This window comes from Amphiura filiformis, chromosome 19 (genome assembly GCF_039555335.1).
Source record: "Amphiura filiformis chromosome 19, Afil_fr2py, whole genome shotgun sequence".
NCBI classification, from domain to species: domain Eukaryota; kingdom Metazoa; phylum Echinodermata; class Ophiuroidea; order Amphilepidida; family Amphiuridae; genus Amphiura; species Amphiura filiformis.
Window position 1 is genome coordinate 51274976 of NC_092646.1, and position 17637 is coordinate 51292612.

Genomic DNA, 17637 nt, shown 5'->3' on the forward strand with positions numbered 1-17637 from the left:
ATCGTTTTAAAACGTTTTGTATGAAAACACACTACAACAATATTTTAAAAATGTTTTCGAAATGTCATTGTAATCTATTTTTGCAAACATTTTTGGCCAAATATTTTGTCAACACTTAAATAACATTATGTTAAAATATTTGCACCCAGCAAGCACAGAAATGTTCTTAAAATGTTTTTTACAAAACGTTTTAATAACATTTAAATGTCGGGTTATATAAAGGTTGTGAAAACATTTTTAAAACGTTATTGTAAATACTTTGGGCAAACATTTAAAAAAAAATATTTTTTCAACCCCAAAATAATATTCTGTTTAGAATGATTTGTACCAAGTTTTGAAAATGTTTTTGGAATGTTATTAAAACGTTTTTATACCCTTTATATAACCCAACATTTAAATGTTTTCTGTAAAACATTTGTGTTTGCTGTGCAGTAAATTATCAGCAAATGTTATTTAATGTTATGAAAACGTTTTATATTATTAATGTACCCTTTATATAACCCGACATTTAAACGTTTTCTAACACCCTTTTACAACCTTTTGCGAATGATGTCGAAAACGTTTTGTGTTTGCTGGGTTACCACCTTTGTGCACTTGTTTGTTAGTGAAGTTGACAAACTATTTTGTACATCAATATTTGATAACCCTATTAGTGTTGAATTGTGTTTGGATGTTATAACTAAGTAGCGGTTTGTTATTCAATCGCAGCGTCTATAAAAACGTCCACTTGATGTGATTGTTTGAAAAGTAGTTAAAGTGATCTGGTTTTATTGTATTAACTCTCGTTCTACAACTGGGTGGGGTGGCCGGGACGGGGTGGGGTTGGGTGGTGGTGGACGTGAGGGTTTACAAACTGCGTTTTTATTAGACATACTATTCGATCGTACTTACACCGAATATAAGTTTTTTCTGTTTAGTGAGTGTTCATTACTAATTTGGTGGTAGGGGCGGTGGGGAGCGCTTGTATTATTGTTTTCTAAACATCTTTTCTGAACATCCACACTTTGGAAAACTAAACATTTTTGACCTCTCTGTTGAGATTTAAAAAGTTCTGCTGACCAACACACTGTGTTATTATACTTCGGACAGAAGCTGCGCAAGTCCGAAATTTCACAGTTAATAACTAGTAAGCTGTGTCTTTTTGTTTATAGGTGTTAAAATTCCGCTCAATTTGAAATTAACCGCTTTATTTTGTAATTTAGTGTTAGTGTCTTCAGGTAATCACTTCTGTTAAGTGTAAACATATTTCTGTGTGAAGTATATATTACATAGAATAAAGTGGACATATTATGTAATCCGTATACCTGTGCCCTTATCAGGCCAGGTCACCGTTTTATATACAAAGTTGAAACCTACGATATCCTATTACGCAGTCATTACAAACCTCCACTTCCTGAATATGAAGTAGACCCAGCAGAAATGGACCGTATCATCACATAGATACCATAAGCACTAAACATGGAGATACTTACTGTACTTAGTGTTATAATATGCGTGGTTTGTGGTCAAAATATGGTCACTAAAAGTCCCGAAGATGCTACATATGCTCTTGGAGAGAAAACGCAACTCACGTGCACTGTGGACGAGTCCTTTTTGATGGAAATGTGGAAAGAAACTTACTTTGGGCTGAAGGATACGGCACTGCCATTGAATATATATCAAAGGATTTTTACCTGTATAAAGATTCTAACAAATACTCAGTGATGAAAACAGGCAATATTTGGATCTTGGAAATATTTGATTTGACGCTGGAGGATCAAGGTAATTACAGGTGTGCGGTGTACACGCCAAGTGTGAATGACTATGAGTTCTCGGAAGGTGCACTTCTCAAAGTTCTTACAAAATGGCCGCGCCCAGATTGCGCTACTAATCCGTCAGATGCCGCAGTGGACGATTTGGTAACATTCTCATGTGCACCTCCTTCTTCAGCCACAACCGCCTTACCATTAACATGGTCGGCCACAGATTATGCAACATTTGGAGGTACGGAAAATGTTGCATCTAAGGGTACATATTCCGTTACATGGAAAGTGACAGAAATCGATAATTATAAACATTTTATGTGTTATGCAGGTCGCGAAGATGGACATGGTAATGAGTGTACCAAAACGCCATTGAAAATCCGACCGAAGCCAGAGGTCCAACCTAAATCAATAGAGAAAGTAGTCGGACAAACTGCAATATTTAATTGTGAAATGAACATAAGGTATCCTAATGTTACGCAGTATATATGGGTTATAGAAGACAATAGTGGTGCCACTGAATACACCAGATCTATAGGAAGATATCGGGTCAAAGAGGAAGGGAAAAGCTTCCGGGTAAAGAATTTAACAATGCATGATAATGAATTAAAAGTATGGTGTAAAACGGAACATGAATTTGGAATAGACGCCGAGGCAAACGAGACGGGGATTGTTTACATGAATGAAGAACTAATAATAGAGCAGCCGAAAGTTGATAACAGTAACAATAGTATGGGAATTATTATAGGTGGAACGGTTGCAGGTGTTATCCTGTTAGTTATTATTGTGTTATTGATGCTGTTTCTGATTAAAGGGACACAGTTTACTCATTGGAATAAGAAGCAGTACGTTGGCGTAGATGGTCATGAAGCAGGAACAATTGCCATTGACAGAGCTGATGACAAACAAACTATTTCAGATAGCGATGTTGTTATCTATACATTGCCGCTACAGAAGGGAGGTGGCACAATCAAAATTAAGCCAGCTCAAGTTAAGAATGATAGTTCTGTTGAATCATCACCAACAGTCCAATATTTAAAGACCATGAATGTTGCGAAAACTCGAAATGCAACGCTACCTTCAAGACTGCATGAGACAACTGCGACAAATATTGATCATAACACTCGCTAATGCCAACAAAATCGTTGACATCTCTGAATTCGCTTGGAAATAAAAGTGATTATGTCTTATATTCACTTCCACTGCAAAAAGGAGGTGGGACAATAAAGGTAAAATCACGAAATACATCTATAGAAACTCTTGAAAAAATGTCACAAAATAGTGGCTCAACATCCGCGATGATTTCAGGAGCACCTGAATGTAAAGATGCATCGAATGGTGACATTTCACGAGCCGACGCATCAGAGTATGCATATGTATCTAATGGTCACATTTCAAGAACCGACGCGTCAGAGTATGCAGATATATCGAATGGTGACATTTTAAGAGCCGACGCGTCAGAGTATGCAGATATATCTAATGGCGAAGTATCACGAGCCGACGCGTCCGAGTATGCAGATATAGCTAATGGTGACATTTCACGAGCTGAAGCAGCCAAGTATGCAGATATATCTGATGGTGTCGTTTCACGAGCCGACGCGTCCGAGTATGCAGATATATCCAATGGTGACGTTTCACGAGCCGACGCGTCCGAGTATGCAGATATATCCAATGGTGACGTTTCACGAGCTGACGCGTCAGAGTATGCAGATATAGCTAATTATGAATGCTCGATTGAAATAAATCAAACTGCAAGATTAATCGTGGCGGACGAGGCTTGCATTGTATTAGATCCCACAGATAACGACGAATACGTGTACGAAGACGTGAATACAACGGATGTTAACTCTGACCCAGAAGCTAACCCTGACCCGGAATCGGAGTATGCGGACGTCACCATTGCTAACAACAAATCCACACAAGAAACGGCATATGAAAAAGTTGGCAGCAAAAGTGATTCGGCAAATGAAAAAGTTAAAGATGATTCAGATTCAGGGTATGTTTACATGAGTGGCAAGAAGAAAGTGAAAAGGAAAGTATCGGACGCAGAATACGTACTAGCAGATTTTCCATATTGCAGGTCGGACTCCTTTGATTCTCTTATAAGTGAAAATTCTGAAGATCCTCGTAATTGGAATGCAGAAGGTATAATATATGCACGCGTTGACTTGAAAAAGAAAGGGAACACTGACGAGGTTGTCGAAGATACAAATGAAATTGAGTATGCGGCTATCACAGATGCACTCTGACTTGTTTATCATTATTTATGTTTGATCCACAAGATCGAAGTGATTTGGAAGAGTTCACCTCCACACATATGTTTTTAAGTTTATAAATTCCGTGAACTACACAAATAATTATTATGTAATATATTTTGAACAAACTAAATACATATAATTTGCTCCAATAAGGACAATGCATCCAAATTACTTTGAAAAAATTACAAGCACTAGGACAAAATTTCTGATGTTGTAAGGTACTTAGTGATGTAAGTAGTGATCCAACAGGACTAATACCATATCGACCGGCTCACATTCTATTTGAAAGTATTTCTCTGCAACAGACGCTACAATGATTGTTACCCTGTATCGCACCATAGATGATTACAGAGCAGGGATAATATAGTCATAATTATATGCACCACTTGACATGTGATGTTATTGCCCGGCAGTATGCGCGCGAATTATGACAATTTCCATTGTTCTTTGCCATAGAGTGTGCGTATGCATCCTAGTTTGCTCAGGGCACGTGCAGTTTAAATCGCCCGCCACATTTCATATAGTTCAAGCAAGCCATTGAACAGTGTAGTGGTTCGTTCAATCATATGGATAGACAAGTCCCTCGCCTTTGTTGATAAACAATGATGTCAAGTGGTCTATAGAACTTCCTTATGCTGAGTCCATGTACGTTTCACTCGCACCTGTACGATTGGTGTCTTTGAAAAGAGCGGTGTTGTATTCACACTTACAGGCTGCTTATAGTGCGGGAATATACATTCAAACATTTGTTTTGAGCCATCGCTATGGTAATTATTCATCATGCTACATCAATACTTCTACAGCGATTTATATGATTAGGTGAGAGTTGATGTTGTTTCGGTCATATCATAGTTCATCAGTTCATAGTTCGCTTGATTTACAAAAACCGATTTACGACACCATAAAACTCCGCATTTGCCTTTTACTTAACCCTCGATATTGATAATAACAGATAAATGTTGAAGTAAAAACGGTAGAGGAAATTATACGTCCCGTTTTGATTTTCATAATAATATTTGCCTTTAAACTAAAGGAAATAAACGGGAAGTTATATGAAGTGTCAAATTTACTGGCCCTGTTTCGGAAACAATTTACTGTTTGAATTTGATAAGAATTCTGCTTCCAACGCATTTTACAGATTTGTAATACAATCGACCACTTTTGAACAATGACCATTATTTAAGAGTGCTGGTTAATTTTTTGAGATGTTTACTTTAGCAACATTGGAAGCATCAAGGAGAAGAACAGTAAGAAATTCAGAGCATTGTATGTCCTTGAAATTGTCTGAGCATTTTATCTTGTCCTACTTACCGTACCTCACCTTTCGTGCTACTCTTATTGCTGAGATGGGCATGAGCAACGCTTTACGTCACTTCCTCCACCCAAATGTTATCGAGAAGTGTTAAAAAATAACAAAACTACGACCTAACTACTGGTAGAGGTGCGCTTCTTATAGTCTTAAGAAAGAAAGTATTGTTTATTTGTTGATGAGTTTATGATACATCGCTTACCCCTCACAGTTCCGTACGAAACTAATATCCCAGTCACTTAATTTGTCCTAACGTTTACCATGTCTCGCTTACATTACCCAAGAGGCCGGCAGGAATAAATGCTAACCTCATCGTGACATCATCCAAGCAGCAAAGTTCATTTCCCATTGAAAAAGCGTTATCCGACGGATCTGCAGTCAACTACTGCTACTATCAGTAACGTCACCAGGTGTATAATACTGTCATCAGTAAATTGTAATTAAGTTTTTAACATGTAATTCTATATTTACACATAAGGAAATGAGTATCACTTAACAATTAGTATTATTGATGACTGATATAAAATGTTTTACATCTGTGTATGAAATCTGTCTGTAAATGTCTTGTTAGCCTACATATGGTATACAACCCTACATATATATCAGATACATGCACTTTTACAGCAGAAGAATTAAGGTACCAGTTATGTTACATACATACATACATACACACCTACCTACATACATACATACATACATACATACATTTTAAATATTTGTATAGCCCTGCTACATTTAGAACGTATCGCTCAAAACAAAAAAACAAGCAAAAAGAAGAACATGGAGAAAAAATAAATGTGAGCTGCCTGTGAAAGGCTACAAAATCTATGGAAACAAATGTGACTTAAGAACCCTCTTGAAAATACCCACTAATTGTGATTCCCTGATACCAATTGGCAGTCTATTCCAGGTGCGTGGCGCAACATAGGAGAAGGTCCTGCGTTCAGCTGACATAAGGGTATTGATTGTGTTGTGCTCAGTCAGGAGGGTGGTATCAGCAGCAGAACGCAGGCCAACACGCGCAGGGCAGTGCAGGGAAACACAATCAGACAGGTACTCAGGAACACTCTTTAAATGCGGTGCGGCATGGTCATATTTGAGGGATTTACATATAGCTTCGCAGCCCAATTCAGATCCATTGTAGTCTTTGAATGTCTGCTTTACAACAACCAAGAAGCAACCAATTGCCATAATCGATCTTGGAAAGACAAGGGCTCTCATGACCAGATGACAAGTATCAGAATCCAAGTACCGACGTATCCGGGAAATGTTTCCATGTCAAATGTAATCCCTAAGTTACGCACAGAATCTGATGGACAGATCTGAAGTTCACACCTCTATATCCTATTAAAACAAAGACAAATATGACAACATTAAAACCAGCAGACCATGTGATATTCCAGCCTTTGATAGTTCCCCTCTGAGACAAGAATCTTGTCTCAGGTTCCCCCCGTATAAAGAATTAAACAGATTTTCACAGAGAATATTTGGAATTCCCAGGGTAAACTGCTTTAAAAGTGCTTTATATTGTCCCTTTACCGTTTACATGCTTTATGTCTAATTTAAGACCTCATCTGTAGAAATCGGTTGAAAAATAATGAAATCGAAATCCCAAGGAAGGAAAGGAATCAAAAGTTGTATTTCAATTTTGTAGTCAATGGAAGCACGGCGCTAGTTGTCTTGTTCGAGAACGCTTTGTGTACAAATCAATAGGTCATCTATTGATGGGACAAGCTGCAACTCTAGAATTCGCATCCACCTTGCGACTTTGGATCACCGTGTCTTTATTTCTTCACCAATTTCAAGGAATAAGGTCATAAATCCGAGCTAAAAGATGTGCTATTATTTTTTATCATGATATCTATCATTACTAGTGATTTAATAAAAAATGTGATTAAGTTGCTAATCCGATTTAATATGAAGGAAATGAGCTTGACTTATTAATTACGCTAATGACTGACTAATATGAATAGATCTATTAACACTCGATGCATATAAGAATATACCATTTAACCATTTAGTCAATAGGCAAGTATAAAAAATGAATAAATAAGAATATAGTTGCCACCTAATATTACCATACCCCCTTTATATAAAACAATTTCGGTTCATCACAACTAAAACAAAAGATGAATACCAATCTGAAAATATTAAGCAGCATTGTCGGCGCAACGGGGTGTTAGGGTGTGGGATGGGTGGGTCACATTTTAAGAAACGTGACATTTTTCAATTTATTGTCAAAACCCTCACGTCACCCCTAACGTAAATATTGAATCTTAAGCTCTGCTCAAAACTGCAAACCTAAAGTCCTAGGCTAAAGCTAAACATTACGTGTCAAATTCCTAAACATCAATGTTGAATGACTAAACACGATCCATTAGTATTAATTTTAAACAGGTGTTTAGACAGGTGTTTAATTCTAAACACTTTTATTTGCAGTGTACATGTATACCGTAAGATCTCGATAGTTAGCATAATGTGCTTACTATCGAGAGCTTTGAAAACATGAAATTGTACCAAGGTCTATTTGCAGGTTTATTTGTTCGTATGTATCTATGTGTATATCGATGATTTGCTCAAAACCCTTTACACTTGTGTTAATGGGGCTCTTCATGATAACTCGTTTGGTATTTTCAGCAAATCAATGTGAACAAACAAAATAACAAGTTAATGCTTATCCTCTAATAATATTATCTAACATAGAATGACAGTATAGTCCTATACCAGTACGACACTGATATGAAGGTCAAAACCAGAAGCCATAAAACCGCAATACGATTGTATCCGTTATCTTCTGTTTGGCCTTTGACTTGCATTTCCGCTTCCGGTAGAAACCTGCAAATATGATGCATAATCAAATCACGTGGTTATTATTTCAGAGCGATGGTTCTAATTATTTCCATTACATATCCCCGACCAAGACATTATATCCTAAATACATCGCCTTAGAACCAAAGCGTGCATTCCCTTGGGGGTGGTGAGGTGTTTGTGAGCGCACCGAACCAGATTTTAACGGTAACAGGCTTTTTTTTGGGAAATTGTTAATGAAAGTTTTACCTCGATTGGGGAAGGGAAAGTGCTCATATGCCTCTATGACGATAAGCCACTGTGTCACACCATTTAACCAAAATGGCCTAAATTCTGCCAAATGAATGCAAGCTCACAGCATCTGAAAAAAGAAGAGGAAAGACAAAACAGAACCAAAAAACAAAAACAAAACAAACAAAATAACAAACAGTAAACGTTTGTTGTAGGCCCTATGTGCGAGCTAGAATGTGGTAATACCGCTGGTTTTAACGGGAGTGATGAATTCGCAGAAGTGGTTCGAGGTCATGATGTTGTTAAGGAAATGTTGCTAGTCCTGTGTCAGCAATATTATCCGTTATTGCATGTTATTAGTGATAAAAATATCAGAAAGGAAACTTAGAAATAAGCAATAAGTATCCATATGATTAGAGTTTATTTCTGTGGCAATCACTTACAGCTCTGCATACGGGTCACTTCGACATAAAAAGTCATAAAAAGTTTTAAGATACTTTTCACGGTAAATATGGCATTTAGTTCAGACAAACGACCCCTAAACCTAACCCCTAACCCTAACCCTACAACCATGACCCTAACCCTAACACTAACTCCTAACCTTAACCTCTAACCCCTAACCACTAACCCCTAAAACTATAATTAGCATAATGTTTCTGTCTTAAATGCCACATCTACCCATAGCCCGCTCAAGAGCTCACTCATGATGAACCACTGAACCAATGCTAGGCTTGCTTGTACTTATTTTAATACATTTTTATGCTGATTCCAAATATGGACAAGACAATATGTATAATTTTAAAATACAACATTTTGCAAAACTTCTGACGCTGATTGATAATAGCCATTAATGGAGTTCTTTAATCACTGTTTATGCGAATGCTTTTGGCAAGAATCATTTGAGCTTATTGCGCCAAGAAAACACAACAACTGTGCGTGATGTTTTTGACGAATAAGAGTGAACGATCTTCCTGGAAGATGTCACACTCCATCCCATTGGTCACATGCACTGAAAGGTCATTGAGAAAAGAATATAATAATATTTGTTGCCAGCTTTTAATTAAGTTTTACGGAAACGGCTACTTTATGTTAATAATCTTCAGATTTGAAAAATAAATTTAGTATCAAATAAACAAGACGTCAGCAGGAAATTCTAGTAAAATGTTAAAAGTTTCTGTCAACGTAACCATAAAGAATCGTTAAGAATTATAGTTATATTTCTTTGAAGTGTTAGTCTTGTTTTATAATATCATGAGCGTTTGTGTTCTATTTGAACCTGGCTGAAACCCAACTTGAACCACACAACCCACTTACAAGAGGATTCTTGTGGTCAAGAATTATGTGTTCATAAAATATGCCAGTGGTTCTTTATGGGATATAATTAACATCATTCTCGCGGTGTACAAAAAACGTATCACCAATTATAGCTGTGAGAAGATTTGTTTTTCACACAAACCCACATCCTATGCACGAGGTACCTCTAAAATAGCATTTCCGCGCATGTCATGCTTTATAAGGGCCTAACGCTAATATTTCTTGGTGGGAATCATGATTTATACCCCACAAAGACATTGTACCCCACACGTTATAGCTGTAACCTACACAGTACCCCACAGCTCGCACGGAACGTGTTTTTGCACAGAGCATCCTGCAAACACGAGACGAACAAAGAAACAACCAAACAATAGACACACTTTACAAATAAATATAAGCAAAACAAAAATACCAGAAATAAACTCAATTAACATAATTGTACGAACAACAAACACACCCAACGAATGTTTCAAACAACAACCAACAAACGTAGGCCTATACCCAAAAATGAACAGGTATTTAATTTTGTTAGCGTTTTTTTATTTAAAGTTACGACATTTTCATTGCTGGATATATTTAATTTATCAGCTTTTGTTCCCATCAGTCATTTCAGAACTAAATGTTGCCAAGAGGCAGATCCCTTTGCATGATTAATTAACATATAATAACATGATAAGTGGGTCTCTTGGATCATTTCCCCAATAGTCTACTTTCTGTTCCTATGACATGTATGAGATGGATACTGTAGTCTAGTCTAGTTTTCTAATACAGCTTTAGCGACTGGTCAATTCAATCCCTCCTGAAGAAAGAGCGACTGGGGTATGATGCGCTACTACAGACTTGAAATGAATGACATAATGGTTGCTGTTTTAAATATCATATTAATAGAGAGTGATGATTTTGGCATATTATAATGGTGCTTCCACTTATGCAGGAATTTAAATTGTTCTAATGTTATTTATACAAACAGGGAATTGTGTTCTGATTTGCTGTTTCCTGATCAATGTTCCAGTGGCTTTTTCCCCTCTGTGATTGGAGCTGGTCCCTGCATGTGTGTCTAAAAGAAATGTACCGTCAGATATTGTGTTTTTTATAATTCCTGAACCAAGCAAGGTTGCATTATATTTATGCAATTGTATAATAACATACACTTTTTGAAGTTGGAAAATTGACTGTTTCGTTTTTTAGGATGGCAATTTAATTGACTCATGTCCAAAGATTCGAGCAGTCAATGAGCTGTATCTGAAGTTTTATGAAGTATCAAGTTCTGAGTATTCAGTGATATTAGAATGATTTGATGCACGTTATTTATGACTCGTGGACCGGGTTAAGGTGTGATTTTAAAATGGTTGTAATTCCAGAACGGATGGGCCAATTTCAAAACGCTCTAGTAACAATTTGGCCCAAGTGTATGTAATATATCTGGCGTAAGCTTATATTCACAGAGCTAAATTAGTCAATACTAACTGGGCGTAAGTCATAGTCATGTTTCTTTACTAAATCACATCCGATTATGACGTTATATTTTTAAGCTCTGTGATTTTGGCACTATCATATACCACATACGACAGGCGGATGTCCATTGATTACTTGAAGCTGAAATTGGCTTGTGATAAATGTTGAACTAATTTTTAGTAGCACTCGATGCTGCATTTAAAGTTAAAATTAGCTACCTGCCTATTCTGTAGGTCTCATGCTGCCAATTTATTTATAATAATAAAATAATACTTTATAGAATTCAAATCTCTGTAAAACATTTAATTTTACTTGTAATAAAAATTAACGAAGGGCAATTAAAGGACAACTTTTAAGTTGTCCTTTAATAATTTTTATTAAAATATTTATCTTTGAATTTTTCTCACCATGCTCACAAAATAAGTTATCCATAAGGCGACGAAAAACAAATGTGTTCTACGAGCAGAGGGACTTTCCAAGCAGGGTCTGTTGGTCGACATTTCTTTTATTTTTATTGTTTTTGTAAAATAGGTTAAATGATCATTAAACATTGTTTGCAAACATAATGTCTTAATTTAAAAAAAAGCAACAACAAAACTTAGGTCAAAGGGCCTACAGCTAAAACAAATTCTCAAAACGGAAAGTTTGGGTCAGTCAGGCCCTGTAGAGTGGGTTTGTTATTTTGTCGTCGCGTAATCATGGTAATGATGATAATGCATGTCTTTTCCTCTCTTTGTACTAGATATGCAGTGTTACATGACAATTAAATTTAAAGCAAATATAATAGGCATTCCAAGTTGATTTCAAACGGAAGTAATCAGCATCCGTCAGGTGATCCAAAAGCTATACAATGCTAACCTATCAGTTTGGTGTAGATAAACACGACCTAAATGAGACACAATATTCGTCATCGAAAGTACATACAAATATTTTTTTGTTTGTATTGGTCACCCTTTGTCTGTCGAAGTTGACAATAATTGTATTCTTACGCGTCCTCCAATTACTTCTTATGGTATAAAATTATTTATAGTTTTCGCGTGATCATGGTTTATATTTATGATGATTTGCAATTTTATTACAAAACACTGTGGTACAATAATTGGCGTCACTGACTACAAGCTGAGTCAAAAAGAAGTAAACTCATGTTTGAGGGGCTGTAACTCGAGATCTGTAAAGAATCTGCTAAAAATGAAAATACCACTGGAAAGAGCAAATTCTACACGTCTAAATAAAAAAGAATTGTTGCAATTGCTCACAGCAAACTTAAGTTATACTCATTTGAATACAACCCCCCATTTTTGTAGCTGCCCACGGTTTCACTTCCCAAGTAGGGGCCTACCTATCATATTGATTGGTAAGGCGCGATATTCAAACGCAAATAAAGTTCTGTGGCAGGTGTGGTTTCAATCAATAATTCCTACATGTTAAAGGGCTCTTTTCAATATGAATTTTACCTCATTGCACTACATTATAATAAAAATGGGCCAAATGACAACATGGCACCACAATTTACCGCACGGGAGCGCACGTTTCTGTCGACGAAGTATCATGTTGAAGTTGACATGAAATAAGAGTCCCACTGAAGTTCAGCGTCTTTTTCGTCTCCAATTTCCTACAGCTAACCGGGTTTCATGTAAGGGAGCAGTATAAAAGAATGTGAACAAGCTCATGTGTATGGGGCACTAAGGAACAGACAGCCTGAAGCTTCAGGCAGACCACAAACTGCTAGATCACAAGTGAACATTGCTAGAGTTAGACATGCGTTACAGCAATACCTAAGATCAGCTCAATCCTTTACCCAACATTCCCCAATCAAGCCTAGAACTGCCGGATCGTTCGTCAAGACTTGAATAGGTATCCCTACAAACTATAGTACTGTCATGGACTTTACTTTACTTAATCCTGTTAGCACTTTACTGATTCGTCGAAATAGAAATGGATGAAAATCAATCAGCCGTGTGCAGCTACAAAAATGGGTGGTTGTATTCAAATGAGTATAACTTTAGTTTGCTGTGAGCAATTGCAATAATTAATTTTTTAGTGGTATTTTTATTTTTAGCAGATTCCTTGCAGTTCTCGAGTTACAGCCCCTCAAACATGAGTTTACTTCTTTTTGACTCAGCCTGTATTTTAACCGTTTATAGATAAACATCAACATTTAAAAAAACATTGAAATAGTGTTTAGAGAATAAAACAACAATGATATTCTAATTATCAATGAGTTGCTCAATGACTCGATTTGTATGCATAAAAATACATACTACTGACCTTAACTGAAAGTTCACAACCTAGAAATGAAATGAAAATAATTGCTTCGTTTCCTGTCATATTTATATTTTGTATATCATTAAACATTATTGAAAGGTAATTATTTGTCTTATAGGGACACTTTTTAGCATCATCATAAAGCTATAAGGAATGGTTCAACATTATAAGGTTAGTTGCAAAAGCCCTTACATCCACATCTGGATGAAATTGAGTTATTGGCATGACATTTATAGTGGGTAGAATACACATTTTGGTGGTTGTTTGACATTCATACCACCTTCCTTTCCGGAGATATCGTATATTATCCGTTTGGGAAATCTTATGGAATTTCTGGAAATCTGAACATAAAATGAATATAAAATAGTTTTGCTTTAACTTTTAATAATATTAGCCTTAAATGCTCTTTAACTATTAAACCAAAAGGAACTATTTTTGGGACACTATGTTTGAAAACAATCATTTTAATTACCAGTAGTTGTAGTTCAGAAATACTCAAAAATCGTATTTTTGCCGAATTTAATTAAAAGAAACCATAATTAAAAAAGTTAATGAGATATTTCAAGTTTTCTTTTTGATTTTGAAAGCATTAGTCAAGTTACATAAAGTAGTGCAAACAAATGGGCTCTTTTTTGATTGCAAAGGTGGTTTCTAGAAAAGGGATACATTTATTTTGCTGCAAATGCTACATCCACAAAAGGCATGATATAAAAGGCTTGGCTTGAAAGGAAAGGAAGGCTTGAAATTGTACGAAACCTATTATTTTAGTTTCTTTTCATCAACACTTTATACAAGACCAAAATTAATCAAATTGAACAAGTAATAAAATAAAATAGAATAATAATAATAAAAAAGTAGATTATAATGTAAGGCCTTTTGCAACTAAGCTCTTCATAGATGCACGAAGAAAGCTAAATGTGAAAGTTTAGTCGCTTCGACCATGCAAACAGAAAATACAAATTGGGCGATGTTTTTGTCAAACGACCAAAAACTGCAAGAGAGAGTAATGCATACACACATTATGAAATCCCAACATTTTTTTTGAAGAAGTTGGGTGATGAAGCTGTGTATCACCCTTGAAAAGAAAGTACAAAAAAGTGCAGAGTGCTTTGACCACTAATATCGTGTCCTTGAAGACAGAAAATATAATCTTATGTAATATTATGAAACATACTGTTACTGGCACAATAGGAATAAAAATCAAATAAACCACCTGTCTCTTAGTCATAACATGTACTTTATGTAATTGAAGTAATATATACATTGTTTAATCATAATTAAACACTAATTAATCAATTAAAGCAAGTGGCTGATTAAAGCAACTTCGTGATATCAGCATAAACAGTTTTATTCTTATTCCCTATGATTTGTTTCGTCTGTTGTTTTTCGTCAAGACCAACATCCACCCTTGCGTACACGAGTCCTTCTTTGTTTAAATCCTGTGGATCATCATCTAAATCGTCATCAAAGGATGAGTCAAATGAAAAGCTCCCAACAGATGCAAAGTCCGCTTCAACATACTCCGATTCAGATGTTATTTTTTGGTTAGCAGTCATGTTAACATAAGGCGAATCTGGTGGAAGATAATCCCCTGCGCCCTCATCTGCATAAGTCGATTCTTCTGGGCCGATGTGCACATTAGCATAGTTCGAATCTCTGTTGAGATCTGAATTTAAGTCGTACGTAGAGCCTGAGTTCATGTGGACGTTCGCGTATTCTGAATACTGCCCGCTATCTCGCGAATTAGGACTACTAAGATCATTCGAGCTATCAAAGGCAACATCTGCGTACGTAGAATCTCCCATTTGACCCTCAATAGGCTTCATATTTGCTAGATTAAATCGTGAATTAGAACGACTCTGTTGCGAAATTGAATCCAAATTGTCCATTGAGGCATTTCTCGATTTCACCTTCATGGTTCCACCTCCTCTCTTTGACGACAGGGAGTACAACACGTAGTCGCTGTCAGCATTTCCCGACGAATCTAAAGAAACAACTGATGCGGAGAGTGATTTGGTTCGCAGTGGAGATGCCGAAGATTTACTGTCCGATCTCAAAGCTGCAGGACCTCGCACCCCCACAGGCAGAGTAGCGTTACGAGTCTTCTTGTAGCTCACTACAGTAGGTGAAATTTGCGCGATTTTTGCTGGCTCTTTGTCTTCATTATTGAGATCATACTTTAACGGTTTAACTCGCATTGTGCCTCCTCCTTTTTGCAACGGTAATGAGTATAGTACATCAGCCCCTTCTTCGGATGTAGGTGTAACCTGGCTATCTCTACGATCCATAAATACAGATAATGGGCGCATGATAATCTTAGAATATCTGTTTGTATTGTCTTTTTTAGGCTCAACGCTGACAGGGATGACACTTTTGTTATTATCTTTACCCTTCAACAGATACAATGCTAAAATAATGATTATAATAAGAAGTATAGCGCCCGCAATAGTTCCAGCAACAATGATTCCTTTTACATTGGAAGAATCTTCAGGGTTATAAATAATATTGGAGTTACTAGTTTGGTTCGCTGGAGTAATTGTAGTTGTAATGTCCGTGTTGGTAGAAGTAGTTGGTGCCTTGGTGCTGGGCAATTCAATTTTAGTCGTAGTTTCAGGGCCTTGTTGTACGTATATATGTGCTTTTACATCCGACTCAGCGTTGATACCTAGATTATTTTGAGCCTTGCACCATATTTCCATATTATCATCAGACAGCGTTAGATTTCTTATTTTTAAATTCTTCCCGCCTTGTCGGACACGAAACCTTCCTACCGTCTGTGTGTATTCGTGATATCCATCCCGGCCCTGCACAAACCAGGTATATAACGTTACATTAGGATGAACAATATCAGGAACACAGTCAAATTCGGCGTTTTCGCCGACAAGTTTCTTTCGGTTTACTGGCCGGACTACCGGTTTTGGTGGTATTTTTAAAGGAGTATCAACACATGCACCTCCGTGACCAGTTGTTCGTCCAGCATAGCACGTGAAGTAACCGAAATTATCAGTGTCCCGCATCGTCCAGTCAACAGAGAAGGTCTCGCCAGGCTTCATGACCTTCGTTCCGCCAAAATCAGCTGCTGTGTATGTCCAAGTCAATGGTAAGCGTAATGTAGTCGATGGCGGTAAAGCACATAGAAAGCTAACGGTACCTCCTATGGTTGCCTTTTGTGGATCTGTTGTGCACGTTGGTCGAGGCCATTTAGTTATGATTTCCAGCGAGGCCCTGTTGGAATTTATCCATTCCCCATTGTAAATTGCGCAAAAATAAGTCCCGGCATCTGCTGATTTCACGCTTGATATACGAAGCGTATAGACGCTGCCTTCTTTAGTAACAGCATATCTCGTAGCGTCCACATTGGCATCATAAATAGAAAGATCTCTAGATACGTAAGTTTGAGAGCCTGGGTCACCTTTAATCCAATGGTGGGTGCCGGTCCCTATAGAACCGCTCAAACCGCATGTTAAAAGTGCCGATTCGCCTACTTTATAAACGGTATCACTTGGTTGGAGAATAAATCGCTGTGCAACACAAGAATATCCAGATATTATAGCAACAAGCAGGTAATAATGTAGAGGTGCCATCTGCACTCGACGACGGGCCATGTTTATATGATGTACTTTAATGAGTTGAGTGTAGTTATGGAACAGCTGAGGGTGGCTTGACGTTGATCCCGCAAAAAGGAAGTAGCATTTGTCAGACTAAGTATACATGGGATTGCCTGGCTGTAAGCCTGATGTTTATACATAAATATGTGTCACCATAACCTTGGCATGTTTCCGCACACCACCGGACTTTAATAGACCAATTAGCAGCAGTGAATGTGTGAAAGGATAGGAAACAGACCAAGCTAGAGTATTTGTTTTTGACGAAGTAATATTATTCATGCTGTTGCAACCTCCTACACATCATATGCGTTTGATAGACACATGTTTTTTTTAAAAGCACCAGCAATTGATGGAGAACAATCATTTTGATACGGCCTGTATATACCAATATATGCAACAAAGTAGAGTGTCGGAGCCTGTCTGTCGTACAGTTAGACCATGAGAATAAATCAGTACTATTAAATATTAAACTTTTAATCATTGTTTACATCCCTGGTTCAAATGGTATATTCCAGTTTAAATCCATACACCACCTTGTGGAACAGGAAGTGTGAATTTCAAATTTGAAATCTACACCCCTTGTGTGGGAGACTAAGGCTATATCCTTCAGCAATTGTATAAGTTTCAACAGATTTTAAGTAGCTCAA

General features: G+C 36.9%; 1 protein-coding gene across 1 annotated transcript; it reads right to left on the reverse strand.

The window, feature by feature from the left end:
• Positions 1-13163: 13163 nt before the first annotated feature.
• Positions 13164-17135, reverse strand: LOC140141447 (uncharacterized). The gene has a single exon (XM_072163303.1). It carries the CDS (start codon positions 16985-16987, stop codon positions 14696-14698), a length of 2292 nt encoding a protein of 763 aa, XP_072019404.1. The 5' UTR covers positions 16988-17135; the 3' UTR covers positions 13164-14695.
• Between the last annotated feature and the right edge of the window lie 502 nt (positions 17136-17637).